The 16,815-nt window shown below is 32.5% G+C and overlaps 1 protein-coding gene across 1 annotated transcript in view; it reads left to right on the top strand.

Annotated features, from left to right (window-relative positions):
- Positions 1-16,815, top strand: part of LOC134851192 (hydrocephalus-inducing protein-like) — a gene marked incomplete in the record, with an annotated part of 215,673 nt that overhangs the window by 41,460 nt on the left and 157,398 nt on the right. The window contains 3 exon segments of the mRNA XM_063867161.1: positions 15,210-15,428; positions 15,745-15,901; positions 16,325-16,491. Coding sequence (XP_063723231.1) covers positions 15,210-15,428; positions 15,745-15,901; positions 16,325-16,491 — 543 coding nt within the window.

Raw genomic sequence — 16,815 nt, 5'->3', positions numbered from 1 at the left:
GCTGTTATGTTAGGTGGATTTAATGGGTAGGGATGTTGGGTAATATTATTTAACTTAACTGTGATTTCAAACTTTAATTGTAAACTGTTTTGTTGGAGTATTTGAATATTGTGATCACGGATATCGTTGTGAATATCTTGGCGATATTGTAATCTATTAAGTGCCCAGTTATGAAGGCGGTTACTTTCTTGATGTTGTCCAAATAATGGTGGAGGTGCTGTAAATGTATTCCAATCTAGTCTTAAAGGAATATTTATTGATGATTGTTCTCGATATCTGGCGTAGAGATTATTTGGAAAATTTAAGTTAAAAGGTGGTGGTGAAATCTGGCTTATTGATGGTGTTGATGGTAGTGATAATGTTTCTGGTAGTGATGAGGATGTTGTTGTATCCGTAGAAATATCTATTGGATTATTGACTAAATTTAATTCACCTTGTGTAAATGAATGTGTTGTCCAATATGGTAGTCGTGATGCCTGGTTTGGGGTGTTAAAGGGATTTTCACGTATTTGTTCAGATGTTGGTGTTGAACCTAAGTAATCTGATGGTAGGCTTGAGGTGCTACGTTGTGAAAGAAGCGTAGGGGTTTCTGGTAATATATCAATGGGGTTTTCTGGAGTGTTTTGTGATGGGGATTGAGGTATATCAAAATGAACTCGGGGAGTTTGAAAATTTCTGTTTCGTCGAGGATGTATAATTTGTCTATTTATTTCGACTGTATTTTGGTTTTGACTAGGATTTCTTATTCTACTTAGTTCTTGTGGTAGTGTTGGGTATAGGTTATATGTTGGTTCGCTTAGAGGTGCTTGTCGTTGAACTGGTTCTAGTGGTTCTGATAAACGAGCATGTCGTTCTTCAAAAGTGTATGGATTGTCTTGAAAAGAAATTCGTGTAGATGTTTGAGGATTTTGAGTAGTTGAAGGTGGTGTTGGGTTATCTTGGGATGATGTCGGTGAAGACTGATTCTGTGACTGTTGGGTAGCAATTTTTGATGGATTTTTGAATTGTTACTTTAGTGGGAAGGTTTATGTTTATTATAATATTCTTCCAAAAAAAGAATTAGAAGGATTGTTGCTAGGGCAAATGTGAAGATTGCTTTCTTTATACATTTACATATTGTCAAAATGAGGGATGATAAAAATGTTATGAAAATTACAAACAATAAAAAAATATCAGTTCTACTGAAAATTTTTCGTATCATTTAGACAAGTTATATGAATCGTACCTGTGGATATAATCAAGGGTTTTGGAAAGTTGGAGGAATAGTTCGAGGATAGTGTAGAAAATTAAAAAAATGTTACAAAAAATGATTAGGATTATTAGAAAAGATTCAAGTATATCAAAAAGAAATATTATAAAGGTTTCAAGTATTGTAAAAAAATGTTTAAAATTTATGAGTATTTGAGTAACTGATTGAGAGAAGAGCATTTAAGAAATGATCTCTTGGTCGAATATTTTTTGCTGTTCGAGGCGATTTTCTAGTGTGGTCGGATTATTTATTGGTTTTTTGACAAGTGGGTTGAGTTTTGTAAAAAATTGTTGGGGGCAATTTTCATGGTGATCGGGAGGTCGTCTTTTTCTTTATTTTTGTTTGTCAAATGATCCGGGGTATGGTGAGATTTTTATACTTTAGGCTAATTAAAATGTTCATTTTGTTACTTTAGGCTAAGTTAACAAATTTGTTTTGGGGGTATTCGTGGTCTGAGTTGGGGAAATATTGTTGATCTTTGGGTTATTAGATAAGGGAGGGGTACGGTATTATGGTGATATTTATTTTAGTTGTCAAGTTGGAGTGGTTTGCTTATTTTTGACCTGGAGGTCGTAAAGTTATAGTTATAGATGTGCCTGGAGTTCTATATGATTCGTCTAATTGGTCTTAGTTTGAGTTAGAGAAAGTGACGGATTGGATGAATCCTATTGGTCTATTTTGAACTAGAATTATTACGTACTTGTCAGCATGTTATTTTGAAAAATGTAAATGAAAAATGTTTCGAAGGTTTCAAGATAGTGAAGTATAATGTTAAAATTACTTTTGAAATTCCACTTTCTTTAAAATTTTAGATTGGGGGATGAATATTTTATAGTTTTTACGTGGTTGATTTCGGAGTCTTGTTGTTTTTCTATTTTCTGATTTGTCGATTTGTTCTTGGGGTATTATTTGTTCGGTCATTTTTCTATTTTTTCTTTGTTTTGGGGATTCTTTATGGTTTTGTGTATTTTTTTTGGTGGCGATTGGTTTTGTGTTTTGATTTTCGGTGGGGTTATCATTTTGTTCTGTGTTTTTCAGATGTGGTTCATTTTGAATGATTTTTAATCCTGTGAAAGAATATAATTGAGTTAATTCGCGGAGTGCGTATTCTTTTGGGTAATAAGGTAATAGGTTGTTTCGATGTTGAACGATTTCTTTTTTGTTTGAGTCGGTAATTTTATATGTGACATCAGTGGGTTTTGCAATTATTTGGTATGGTCCTTTTCGAAGGGGTTGTAATTTTTTAGAAATTCCTTTTTGAGTATTAAAATTAGGTATTAAAACAAATGTTCCAATTTTTAATTCGGAGGCTGGTGTAAAACGTGAATTGATTTGTTCATTAATGTTTTGTCTTTGTAATAACTTTTTTGTTATTTTTTGATAAATTTCATTGTGTTTTTTATCTCTATTTAGAATCCATTCGGTGTGTGTACCGGAGGCTAGTTTAAGAATTTGTGGGTGATGAAAATGATCTTCATCGTGTGTATGTAAAGGTAGGTTATAACAAATTGAGTCTTTATTTGGTTGACAATAACCTTGTGCGTTTTTATGAGAATTTGCTGTAAACATTATTGGTTTGCGTGGCTTTTGGTTAAAAACCATTTCGTATGGTGACATTCCTAAAGTTGTCGTAATTTGTGAATTATACGCTAAGGGAAATAATTTTACATCTGCTGACCATTCGGTATATTTTGTATCATTTCCGTTGATGATACATCTAAGATATTCTTGTAATGAACGGTTCATACCTTCGACTAAGCCGTTTGTCCAAGGTGCATGAGATGTACGTGGTTTGTGTTTAATGTTATATAAATGACATAGTGTGATAATTTCATTATTTATGAATTCTGTACCGTTGTCTGTAACTAAAATTTCTGGTAGTCCGAATTTTGCTATCCAGTGTTCATAGAGTGTTGTGTAAGCGTAATAAGCGTTACAATGTGGTACTGGGTTAAGTGCTACATAATGTGTAAATGCGTCAACAATTACCATAATGTAGGAGTTTCCTTCGGATGAGGGTGAAATTGGTCCTTTGGTATCAAATGAGATACGATGATTAAAGTACAAACTTTGTCCTTTAAAATCTTGTTTTTGTGCTATTTGTTTTTGATTTGGGTAAGGTTTATTTAGTTGACATACTATACAATCATTGCATAGTACTTTTATCCAAATTGGTGCATTTGGAAAGTAAAAATTTTGTATAAAATTTGAATATGTTTTTTCTGATCCAGAGTGTCCTTTAATATTTTGTGTATGTGAAATATTAAAAGCTATAAGAATCATACTTAAAGGGAGACATGGAACTGTAGATTCATTCAGGTTATACTCTAAAAGGTCTGTATTTTCGTTAATTGTTGTGTTGTTAAATTTGCGAAAGTATCGGAGGAGTGTTTTGTTTCCTAGAATGGTTGAATCTGCCTTGACAGGTTTAGTTTTATATTTGTGCCATGATTTTAGTTGTCTAATTATCGGGTCAAGATTTTGATATTGTTTCAGTGTTGAAATTGTAATTGTTTCTGTTGGAGGGAGAAAAATGTTTTCAATTTCGAATTTAGATAAGGGTATTGTATCAAGTGGGTCGTGAATGTCAAAAACTTGATTTATTGTGTATTTTGAATCATTTGTTTGTGGTCCTGATAAATTTATTTTATCAGTTAAATCTTCTTTTTCAATTAGTGGAAAATGGTCTTTTTTAGGCGGGTGTTGTTTTGTTCGTTTTTGCTGGGTGTTATTTTTTATCCATTGAGAATATGGGATTGGTTTGAAAGTTGATGTTCCAAGTAGATCAACTTCATAATGATTATTTTGACAATCTAAATAAAGTGGGAAATGTTGTAAACTATTTATTTGTGATTGTTCAATATCAGTTTTTACTGCATATTTGCATTCCAATCGGGGTGATGTTTCGTTTTCTGCAAGGTAGAATTTTATGTTTTTGGGTATTTCAACTGTTGTTTTTCGTGTAAGTAATTCAGGTGGTGTATTTCGACTTAAGGTGTCTGGTAATGCAAGATTTTTTCCTGCAGTCCAAACTATATGTAAGTTTGGAAATTTCATTAGAATTAGTTGAAATCTGTAAACTCGGTGGTTTGGGTTAGATTTTTGTGTAAAGAGAAAGATGATTGGTTTATGGTCTGTGAATAGAACTGTTGGATGTTTTGATCCAAGTATCAGAAATTCATATTCTGTCAGTGTATATATTATGGCTGTACATTCTCTCATTAGAGTTGAGAGTCGTAGCTCTGCTTGAGTGAATAATCGAGAATTTGCTGATATGAGGTTCATTTTATTTGTACCATTATGTGATTGTAATAGTGCTGCACCGTTGCCAAAGTTCGAAGCATCGCACATTGCATAAAATGGTTGATTTGAATCTGGAATTGTGTTTGAAATTTGTTCAGTTAAAAGTTTCTTTATTTCTTCAAATCGTGTTTGATGTTCTGTGTTCCATTCAAAATTATTTTGTTGTCTAAGGATGTTATAAAATGGTCGTAGATATAATTGCATTTTATAAACATATTTACTTAAAAAGTTTAACATACCAAGAAATTCTTGGATTTTCTTTTTATTTGTTGGTGGTTGAAGTTTTTGAATAGCGTCAATGCGTGATTTCAATGGAGTGATTGTTTTTCTTTCTATATTATGTCCTAAGAATTTAACTCTTGTCAAAAAGAAGTGTGATTTATCGGGGGCGGCCTTCAGATTTTCGTTCTGAAGTATTTGGTGATATTTTTCTAAAACATTGAACATCTCGTCTTTTGTTTGTGATTGCATAAAAACATCGTCTAAATAGGTGATTGCGTTTTTCTTGAGTATTAGTGGTCTAAAAATTTTGCTCATAAAAGCTGAAAATGCTGCTGGTCCTATGGATATTCCATAGAATAAGCGGTTGAATTCATATTGTTGGTTTCCGATAACAAATTGTGTTAAACGTCGTGATTGTTCATCTAGTGGCATTTGATTGTATGCACTATTCATATCGGCGGTTGTAAAGTATTTGCCGTTTATTTTTGTTAAAATAACTTGTATTGGTTCAATGGGCCAATTACATTTTGATTCATCTATAAGTGAATTGAGGTATCTAGCATCGAGAACGATTTTTAATGATTCTCCTTTAGCTAGAATGATAACAGGGTTGATAAATGTGTTGCCTTTTGGTTGTTCTTCTTTGTTTACTGGTGATATAATGTTGTATTGTTCTAAAATTTCGAGTAATCTGTTCACTTTATCATGTAAGTGAATTGGTACTTTACTTGCTCTCTGTTTTTTGAAAACTGCGTCTGGTTTTAACGGGAGATGTAGTGATGAACTGATTTTTCCAACATCGAATTTTGATGTTGCATAGACTGATGAATATTTAATTAGCTGTTTGGCTAATTTTTCGAATTCGTCTTGTGTTATTTGTGAATGTTGGAAATTAAACATTGTTAAAAATTTCTGTTGGTCCTCTGTGTAGTTACTTATGTTGAATGTAGGTTTGAAATATGGAGTTTTTGTGAAATAATCCGTATTTCTGTTTTCGTTACTTATTATATTATTTATAGATAATTCTTCATTAAGAATTGTAGATTGGCAAATATCTAGTAATTGGAGTATATTATTTACGCGATAGGCTTTTTCGTGTATTGGTGATATTGTAGCGTTGGTTTCACAATATCCTAAAAGTCCTAAAGGTAATGTTACTTGGTAAGGTGTGTTATTATAGACATGTAAGGAAATGATATCGGAATTCGAATTTTTCAAATATTTTATGGATGAGATTGTGATTTTGAAAAATTTGTGAATAGGTTTGAATTCAAATTCTGACATATAAAATTTTTGTTTGTTTTGTTCTTTATCATATTGGTGAACTTGTTTGATTGAAAAATTATAGATGTTTCCTGATAGTGGTTTCAAGTGTTTTCTTTGTTGGTTAAATATCGGGTAGAATTTTGAAAAGAATGGTGGTTGTTTATTTAATCTTTGAAAAAATGTTAAGGATGTTTCTTTTGTTTTTGTATATTTATCTTTGATTAATATTTTACTATTTAGTATGTTAATTGTTGGTATATACTTCGAAATAAATGGTATTCCAATGATATTATATTTAATGTCAGTGATATGGAATATTTGTTTAAATGGCTTATTTAAAATTTTGCTTTGCTCCATTGTTCTGGTGGGGAGGAGAAATAATTGGATTTTTCCGTAGTTTATCAATGTTGATCCTTGTGCTGTTGCTAACTTACTGGAGGTTTCAAGAGGTGTTAGCTTTGGGTGTAAAGTTTTTATTTCATTCCATGTGGGGATGTTTATTATGTTTGATTCTGCTCCTGAATCAATTAAAAAATCTATTTCAAGGTCTGGTGGTTGAAATTCTTTATTTCTTGGGCTTTCTAAGAGAAATGGTATTGTCCAAATTTTTTCTTTGGGTTGTTCTTTTTGTATATTTTGATAAATGTGGTTTGTATTCAAGCATTTTGTTTTGGTATTTTTATTGGTTTGATTTGTAGTGTTAATCTCATTTGTTTCTTGCGTCGTTGGTGTGGAATTTATGGGTGTAGTGTAATAATTTTGAAGAAATTCTGATTGATTTTCATATATGTGTGATGAAAAGGGTTGTTCATATATGACAGATTCATAGTCATTTTCGACTTTTATCATATTGATAGAAAGAGTGTTTTCAGTATCACTTTCTGAATCTGATGATGTACAGTTTATTTGATTGAGTTGTAACGTATCAGTTACTGTGTCATCAATACCTGGAGGGTCTGATGTTGTTTCTGGGTTAGATTGTACTTGATTGATTTGTCTTTGATGTTTAGGTGTACTACTTCTGTGGCGATTATTAGAATTATTATAGTTATTATTATTCCGGTGTGGTGATTGGGAATAATTTCTATAACGATTATTATAACTTGAGTGTCGATTTTGTGAATTATTTCGCGATCTGTTTTGGTAATTATTGTTTGGTCTGTTATAGTTCGATCTATTATATGAGTTATTCCTTGATTGATTGTTCGGGTAATTCTGGTTTCGGTTGTTTGAATAACTTCTATTTCGATTATAGGAGTAGTTTCTATTCCTATTGTATGATGAATTTCGTGATTGGTTGTTTGGATAGTAGTTATTTCTTGATTGGGAATTAGATCTAGAAACAAATCGTTGTGTATTTGAATTTGATCTGGAGTAGTTATTTCGACTATTTGGTCTATTGTAGTGATTTTGTGATGAATTATGCGTGTTTCTTCGTTCTGGTGATCTTCCTCTATAACTTGAGTTATATGGTGATTGATTTCTTGTATAATTTGTATTGTTCGGGAGTGGTTTTCCTGAACTGTTGTTGCTGTAGACTGTTTTGTTCGGTAGATTTTGATCTTTTTTCATGTATTGATAGAATGATTTATTTGGTTCTTTATATTTTTGAGGTTTATTTTGATTGTCTTGCTGTTTTTGTCTACATTCGGAAATACTATGTCCGTATCGTCGGCAATAATTACACCATTTTTTGAAAGATGGTTTGCCTTTAAAGTTTGGGTTCTTTTCGTAAATATTGAGTATTTCAGTGATTTTTTCAACGAGGTCTGTCTCTGATTCCTGTATATTATTAATATTAGTGGGAGTCGTTTCAATTCTGTTAACGTATTGTAATTTCAGATTTTCCGTTTCTTCTAGTTTCATCGTGATTTCTGCTTGTTCTAATTTTTCTACTAGTTTTCGAAAATCTAAATCGGGTTCTCGAATTGAAGAAGGATGGGATGCTCTCTTTTTTATTGCTATTTTCCTTAATTGTGGTGTTAAGGTCATCATTAAGATTTCTGTCATCTTTGTGTTTTTATAGTCGTGTGTATTTAATGAATATGCTTTTCGAACTAGTGTTTCGATTCGTACTGCTATTTGCTTGATGGTTTCGTTTGGTAATCTGCGAATTTCATTACATAAAACTCTTTGTTGTTGTTTGTTTCTTTCGGAGTCAAACATTTTTGAAAATTCCTGTGTAAACCTTTTCCAGTTTGATTTTATTTCTAGAGGTAGTACTGAAAACCATTTTTGGGCTGCGCCATCTAAGGTTGTTTGTATTAACGCTGTGCGTCGATGTATCCAATTTTGATGTAGTGGCGTATTAATTGGTTCAGGTCCAATATTTAAAATCAGGTTTGCTGTTACTGCATTTAAATAATCTTCTACAGAGTATTCAGGGTCTGTTCCTGTGAAAACCATTAAAGGTTTGTTTGATGTTATTGATGATCCACCCATAAGGTATGGATTCATTGTCATTTGTAATGATTCTGCTGCATTTGGCATTTGAGAAAAATTTGAAAGTTGGTTTCTTGTTATTTCATGTTGTTGGAGATAATATGGGAGTGGTATTTCATTTTGCATTTGTGATGCTTGATACGAGTGTGCAGTCATTGGATTTTGTTGTTGAATTGGTTGAAAAGATTGTGTATTAATTAGATTTTGTTGTTGAATTGGTTGTTGATGTTGTGCATCTATTGGTTGTGGAGAAAAATTTCTATGATTTGTACGTGTTCTCTGTATTCCTTGTCTACGATATTCTTGAGTATTTGGTGCAAATATATCTGGTTGTAAGAAATCATCATCTGAGGATAAATAATCCATTTGATAAGATGTCTGTTTTTTATTTTTATTTTGTTGAAAAAATGGGTAATTTTCACTGTGATCCTGTGGAGGATTTGTTTGGAAATTTATTGAATTAGGTTGGGTCATTGGGTTATCCCAATTTCGAGATCTTGTATATTGGTTAAAATTTCTTTGTGGTTGGTTATATGTTTTTGATGGATGTGTATAATTATAATTATGGTCTGCAAAGTTGTTTCTAGTGAATGTTTTGTGTGTTTTTGATGGTATTGTCATGGGTCTGTATGTTTGGTAATCCATATGTGAATATTTAGGAGCAACCGAAGGTTTAACGGTTGATTGTAAGGTTACCTGTGTTTGTGAAGGATTTGTATTTCTTGGTGTTGTTAAATTTGGGCGTATTGGTGAAATACTTTGTTGTGTAGTTGTTGTGTGTACAATTTCTTCATTTATGAAGTGTGATGGTGTCTGGATATCTTGTTGAGTAAGATTCCTAGTTCCATTGAGGTTTTCATTGTGTATAACTGTAGAGTTTAAACTATTATTTTGTGTATCGGGCAAAAATGTATTATAGTTTAATGGTGTTGCATCAATGGTTAATGGTATTACTTTTACATAATCTCTTATGTAAGATATCGTACTTATTGCTTGACTTGAGATTGATTGTGGGAAGCTTATAAATGCGGGATGAGACCATTCGGGGTCCCAAACATAATCTGATTGTTCTGTGATAGCGGTATCATCGTTCGAGTTTTGGGGTCTAAAATTTTTTCTTGCTTGTGCAATTAAATCAATATTGTGTGTGAAATAATCTATTATGAACCATGCCAAAATTTTTTGTAGATCGTGTTTTGTATGTTGTGAAACGTCGTCTTTCGTGAAATTTTCTTTAATGATGTTTAAATAACTAGAGAGTAGTGTGATTTCATGTCGTACTTTCAAATGTTTAGATGTTTCTGTCGGTGAGACATTTGTTATTGGGATTTCGTTTTCTAATATCGAAATATAACTATATATTATTGCGAAAACTTCATTGGTGAATATGGAGTTTGCTCTTTGTGAGTTATGATATTGGATGCTTTTTATATATTCTGAAAAAACTTTTGAAAATTCTAAATCAAGATCGTCTGTTTGAATTGTATATTTTCTATTATTATGGTTTGGTGAGGTGAATTCTATGGAGTAGATTCCATACTGTTGTGTTATGTTGCATATATCTTTTAAGTAGTGGTCTATGATTTGTCTTTTGGTTTTTACATCTGGGAACTCTGTTTTACATGGACTGATTCCGGGTTCAAATAAATTTAATAGTAAATTTTTGCAAAATATATGCTGTCCTCTATCAGTGGTTGCATCTACTATAAAAGGAAAGATTTCATCATCATCTGGACTTTCTTCACCTGGGGTGTGCGTTGAGCTCATTTTTTCGTTCGATGACTGTTAATATGTAATTATTAATGTGTCGAATTGGTTGATTCCAATTGTATAAATGTACTGGTTTGTGTTTATACTGCTTTTTTATTCTTCTTTTTCCTCTTTTTGATGAATTTGAAGTTGTTTCTGAGTCAGAAAAATATAATTGATCGTGAAGTGGGCAATTTTTATCTATTGATTCTTTTAGTTTGTAAAGTTCGTCTAAACTGTTGGTTTCTGATTCTGAAAATGCGTTTCGATTTTTTGAAAATCTTTTTCGTGTTATTTGTCTTTGTTTCGTTATTATTTTTCTTTTTAGTGTTTGTCGTTTTGTTCGAATGTATCCAACTGTTTGTGTATGAGGTGTGATTACAAGGTCGTATTTTTTGTTATCTATTTCACAATTGTGTAAAACGATTGTTTGTTTATTTCCTAGGTTTTTAAATGACATAAGGTTTAGGATGACGGATGCAAAAGGTTGTTAAATGATTTCTATTTTCCTAAACTGTTAGTTCTTACGATTTTTTGGTTAGCTTAACCTGGGTCTATTTGTTCAGGGTTGGAGAGAAAAGTATATCGATTCCGAAGAATGATTTTTTACTTTCTCGTGGCTAGTATAAGTTAAGGTGTTAACTTACTTAATCTTACTTAGGGGTAGTGATTGTGTTCAAGGTTGGAGAATAGTAAATCGATCCACAAGGTTCAGGTATAATTAGAACGCGAGTAGTTCGTTAGATACTATTTTAAACTTACTAAGTCTAAGATTTATCCTGGGTCTGGTAAGAGGGGGGGTCAAGTGAAGGATGAATAACCGAAGTTCTTCACTGTTTATCCTAACTTGAATGATTAGTTTTGTTTAAAAATTTCTATTAGTCTTAGGTCTTTAGAAAGGGTTGGGTAGTGAATCGACGTTTGAGGTCGTTAGACACTAATTAAGTGGGTGGGGGAGAACAAAGTTGTTCTGTTTGATCCAAGGATAAGCCTTGATGATCAAATTTGAAATTTAATTAAGTAGAAAATGATTTAAGATCCAAGGATAAGCCTTGATGATCTGGTTTTAAAATTAAGTGAATTTAAGTTTTAATAAAATTTTAAATGTGTGTAAAGGAAAGATTTAGTGTTTTGATGATATTAGTGGGTTTATGATTGCTGTTATGTTTTAGGTGATGGAGCTGGAACAACAGGATGATTTATGATTACTAACCATTTATTGTCATGCTACTAATTTTTATTTTTTATTTTTCAATAATTATTTTTCAAACATGTTTTGTATATTACTGCAGAGTTTTAGGAAAACGATCTTAGATCTTTTTATCAATCGTTATTGTATATTAATAATTTTGTTTAGCGCCTGAAATGATTTTGAAGATTAACTTCAAGGTTTTATGTTTGCAAATGAAAATCTAAATTCATTGCCAGTAGTATTCTAAATATAAAAGTTTGTTCTGGTTTTTGCCTAACTATCATATAGCTATATGGCAAGTTTCTACTTTGTCGTATGTCGTCTCTGGTTCGAGGTCTTCTTCCAATTCCGGGTAGTTCTATTATGGTTCGGAATATTGGCTCTGATCTATTGAGTCGTAGAGACATTTCGATTAAATTATTGTCGTATAACATTTTTTAAATGTTTTTGTCTAATTTCTAATCTATTTCGGTTAATTCTAAGCTATTAAGGTCTTGTTCGAGCCTCACTGGTCGCACCAGATGAGTTATGACCGATGTGGTTAACTCATAGAGTAATTTCGGATAGGGTACACCGTCTGCTCGTCACGCTATCTTATTTTCGGCCGGATAGATTCGTGCAACTTCTTAGTCTAATACCGATCCTAATCTTACTCTTATACTATCTAGTCTCAGGTTGTTTAACTAGTCTCTGCTAGGCTCAATAGATCTAGGGTATACTGGTTTATTGCGGCTGCTGAAGTGCTCGGGAGAGTCCAACTAATTTCTAAGTTAAATTCAAATCTCTCTGGTGCTGAAATTACAAGTAACTTCAGCACTTACAAATAAGTGGGTTGTTAGTTAGATGGATCATGATTGGTTAATATTAAATACTTTACATTGGTAAAATATCTAATTTATCCAATCATAAAATGTAGTTTAGATCAGGTTCCAATACTGTATCAAGTCCGCTTTTTGTTTTTTATTGGTTTTATCTGGATAGTTGCTTTTACCTCTGTTTGAGCATAGTTTGATGAAATTGTACATGCTTGCTTGAAATGCGCTTTCTTCAAAAAATAAAATTTAAGGCAAAAACAATATAAAAAGTCTCTCTTTTGTCAACAACTTCTTGTGCAAAAAGAATGAAGGTTAGACTTAAGTAATTTTTTCTAGTCGCCAGTAAACCTTTTATTTTGCATCACTTCCACATTTTTTCATATTGTGAAGCGCAATTAAATCAAGCCAATTGGCGATTTCAGGTATGCCAAACTTGATTAAACAGCGAAAGTAATTTCAGAGGCGTTATTGTTAATTTGTTTATGTCTAACTTTGACGGCGGCAAGGGATGGTCTCTTTTAGTTATATTTTGTTGTTACGACTTTTTTGTTGTGAATGAATATTTGGGCTCGGGACTTTTTCTCCGGACAAATTTAGAATATTTACTGGTATTTTGTGGCCAAGTTCTTAAATAGGTCATCTGAAGGATATTGATAGCCAAAGCTCAAAATCGAAAGACATTTAGCTTGCAACCATTTGTTGCAAAGTTCTAGGAGATTGAGTTTGGGACTACTTTGGTCACTATCATCCAAATTGAAATAAATAACGCGCGATATATGTCGTCCTGTAAAAGGATGAGCGACAATTTGAATCATCACAAATCGAAATAGTGCAAACAATATGCTCTTGTCAAAACGTTTCCAGACTCAAAATATATCACTTTGTACTTTAAGAAAGTGATAGAAAAAAATTTCAAGCAAAAAAAAAAAACATTTTTATTCAGCTCGTTTTTAACAATTTCTTGAAGAAAAAAAATTGCCATCGATATTAAGGGGTAGTCAGAACATTCAGTTCTTCGTCTTCGTATGACATGTATTTTTGTTCCGACTGCTTTCGAAGATTGGAAAGAAACTATGTCGTAAGGTCGGTCCGTCTTAGTTGTTTTTGGTCGATTTTACTGCATTAAAAAAGCTCGTGAAGGGTTGAGTGAAGCATCATACTAACGCCCTTTTTGTCAAATAACAGATTATTTTTTAAAATCAAAAACATTTTCTTTTATGTTGAGAAAAACTAAATTAACCACATATTGCTGAGAGGCTGGTTTCCTCAATTTACTTCTCCTACAGTGGGATAATTGTTTTGTTTATTGTTCCGACTTTCGTAACGAAAGTAGCGGAATATTTTTGCTCGAGGTAGTTTTTTTTCCTTCAGACAAATTTCGACTTTTCAACTAGCCATTTTTGACAGATTTTTTTAAAATTTTTTTGAATTATCATTTAAGAGGTATTGTTGTCCTGGGCTTAAATTTGAAAAGATGTTTCACCTGTGATTATTTTTGTAAAGTTATGGGGGTTTAAACACGGCCGTTTTGGCCAATATTTCGCGCTTATAACGCGTAAGCGGAGATTTAATCCGTCTTAGACATCGTTCCAAATTGGCTGAAGCAAGTTATTTTCCCATAATTGATTTGTTACTAGGAGCGAAATCTATCACATTGTACTTTATATGGCAGTGGGGGATGATTTACACAAAAAAATCTCAAATTAGAAAAAATCGTTTTTTTTGTCATTACTACTCCATAGACCTTAAAAGGCAGGGAACATTCAGGGCTTAGCGCTGATACGAGCAGTCTTGTTATCATTTGTTCCCATTCTATCAGTTTTGCACCTAAGTAATTAGCTCTTTGTAAACAAATATCAGTAGAGTAGAAAAAAGGATAAAAATCGCAAATTTTAGAAAAGTTGACATTTTTGATCATGTGTTGCAATCGTTCTTTCAGTTTTTGTGCTCAAAAAAGCAATTGTGAAATTCAAACTTACGGGCGAAATTCGAAGACTCCTGCGCATGAACTTTGTGCTCTTAGTTTTTGCATGAAATTTTCCAAAAATTGAAATTGTTCTCTGTTTGTTCTCTGTTCTCTGTTCAATCAATAATTTAAGATCGATGAACGTAGTTCAGACTCATATATAGGTCGAAATGATTTTTTGGTTTTCGTTTTGTTTTTCGGAAAAATCTTAAAATGTGTTCACGCGCAGCTGTGAGTTTTAGCGGTTTGACTTTCGATTTTTTTTTTTCCAGTTCAGCTCCATTCCTTTGTTAAAAGGATTGGAACTTCTAGTTTCAAACGAGGGTTTCAACTTTCAGATTTTCAAGCGAATTAAAAATTTTACTTATTGTTTCAGTTTTCTCAAATTGGGTCAATTTTATCGAAAAGTATCAATCACAAACTGTTCTAGAAATTCTAAGAGTTTTAATGGCCGTTCAAAGGTCATCTATTTTTGTATTTGAAATTCGAAAATTGAAATTTTTTTAAAAAGTAAGTCCTTATTTTTTTTTCTGTTTACTTGCGTTTAGTGGCTCTTTTCCAATTGTCTGTTGGCCATGTTTTAGTTTTTGGGACCAAAAAACGCAATTATGATAGTCGAGTTCAAAGTGTTTATTTAAGTTTGTTTCCTCAATAAAAAGTTACAGTTTTTAGTGAACTTATTTTTACTATTATTACATTCTGTAAATTATTTCGTAAATTTTTGATACTTTTTGTTGTTTCAAAATTACAAAAAAAATCTACTGGATTTTCCTGAATTTACAAAAAAGTTCAAAGCAGATGAAATTTCTGAAATTGCCAATTTAGCAATTGCTGAGACAATTTCATTTTGAATTCAAGGTTTTGATTTAAAAATAACAACTGCGGATACATTAGTGTTGTTGAACATTCAGGCCTAGTAAGTAATTTCTTCTTATATACATTCAGGTATTTTAAGTGATTTCAAAGTATAGTGTACAGTCCAAAAAGGTTCATATGTTTTTTCAGCGCGTGGACGAGATTTGTGAGAGTGAAATAGTAGTCTCAAACACTAGCAAAGTAGAACTGAGCTACAGGTGTGCCTCAATTGAGCAGCTGGGAGACAATGTGTATGTGGGTTGTCCCATTGTGGAGAATCCGACTGGAGTTATCACTGATTACAGCTCAGAAACTGTCAAGTTCAAGTTCTTACCTGGAGTGCCGGATGCTTTTTCGAAGAGCTTCAAGGTAAACATCCAAATTTTAAAAAAAACGTTCAGAGAAAATAGCTGAATAATTATTGATTATTAAAATAAAACGTAATTTTTGATGTCACGAAAGCTTAATTGAAGAAAAAGGGTGAAATCTCAAATTGAAAGGCTTCATGTTCTCGAGGAGCTTAAAATGAGTATTAAAAAAAAAACATTTAAAAAATCACTTTCTCATATGTTTCGTTTTTTTTTCTGAACTATTGCTGTTTTCAATATTTATGCTCGAATTGTTCGTTTAATCTGTATCTGATGCGATTTCGTTAAGAAACTAGTCGATTTTGTTTGTGTTTTAGATCCAAGTGTCGCATTTTGAACCTGTTGAAATCACTGTTAGAGGTCGAGGTATCTTCCCACGCTTTGCCCTTGACCTGCCTCGCACTATTCCCGACAGAGCCGAACTTCTACACGAACTGATTGCGCAAGCCGAGAAAGATCTCGTTGCCTCCGAAGGTTTGATGCATTCAATTTTTTCGCAATTAAACTGTCGTTTCTTTAGAGTATACTATTATGTAATTACTCAGAGAATCAGAAAATTTCATGCCATGTTTTCAATTGCTAATAGTTCTACTGAGACAAAAGCAGGTTAGCTAAATTTGTTGTTTTTGAGCAGCACTTGTTGTTCATAATTTTAATAACGATCCTATTAAGCAGCTGAAGTTAATGTTTGTTCCAATTATAGATAACCAAAATGTTTTTATTTTCATTTTCATGATCCGTGCTCGTTGCTTGAGGGCGAGGCAACATTTCGTAGCCCAGAAAATAGCCAAAAAAGCATGTAGATCTTAAACAGGGGTACAAAAGCGGTTCCTTGTGAAGAGCTGAATAGCTCGTATGTTGTTCCTTTCCCTTGTGGACAAACCGTCTTAACTTTAGGTAAAACTTCTAAGAAGTTGGCCCAATTTGACGCCGGGCTGATTAGACTGAAGACGTTTCTAAGTGAGCAGAGGTCCGTGCTAGTAACAGGTGATAACAATGTGGACGAAAATACAGGGGATCCAACTAATGTACAGAGTTTTGACTTCATAAACGATGACGCTCTGGTAAGTTTCATTTTGTACGACGTTTTTGAGTTTGGTCTTTGAGATTTTTGAGAAAGTTTGAAATTTCATTTTTGAGTTAGTCATCCGGTCTTCACAAATCACAGATTTATCAATAACCTCAAATATTCATTTAAAAGATTTGAATCTCTCCATACCGTATTTTCAACGAATCTCACGCATATTTCTTTATGTCACCCCATGACAATGGCAACTATCAAAAGTGTGCATACTATCTCAAATACCTCTCAATTCAAAATAACTTCAAATACCTGTGTAATTTTTCTATTTGGTCATAACTAGTAAGCCACATCCCCCTCCCCTCCC

This window comes from Symsagittifera roscoffensis, chromosome 7, assembly GCF_963678635.1.
Source record: "Symsagittifera roscoffensis chromosome 7, txSymRosc1.1, whole genome shotgun sequence".
Taxonomy (NCBI): Eukaryota; Metazoa; Xenacoelomorpha; order Acoela; family Convolutidae; genus Symsagittifera; species Symsagittifera roscoffensis.
Note: the sequence above shows the minus strand (reverse complement) of the source record. Positions and strands in the feature narration are given on the sequence as shown.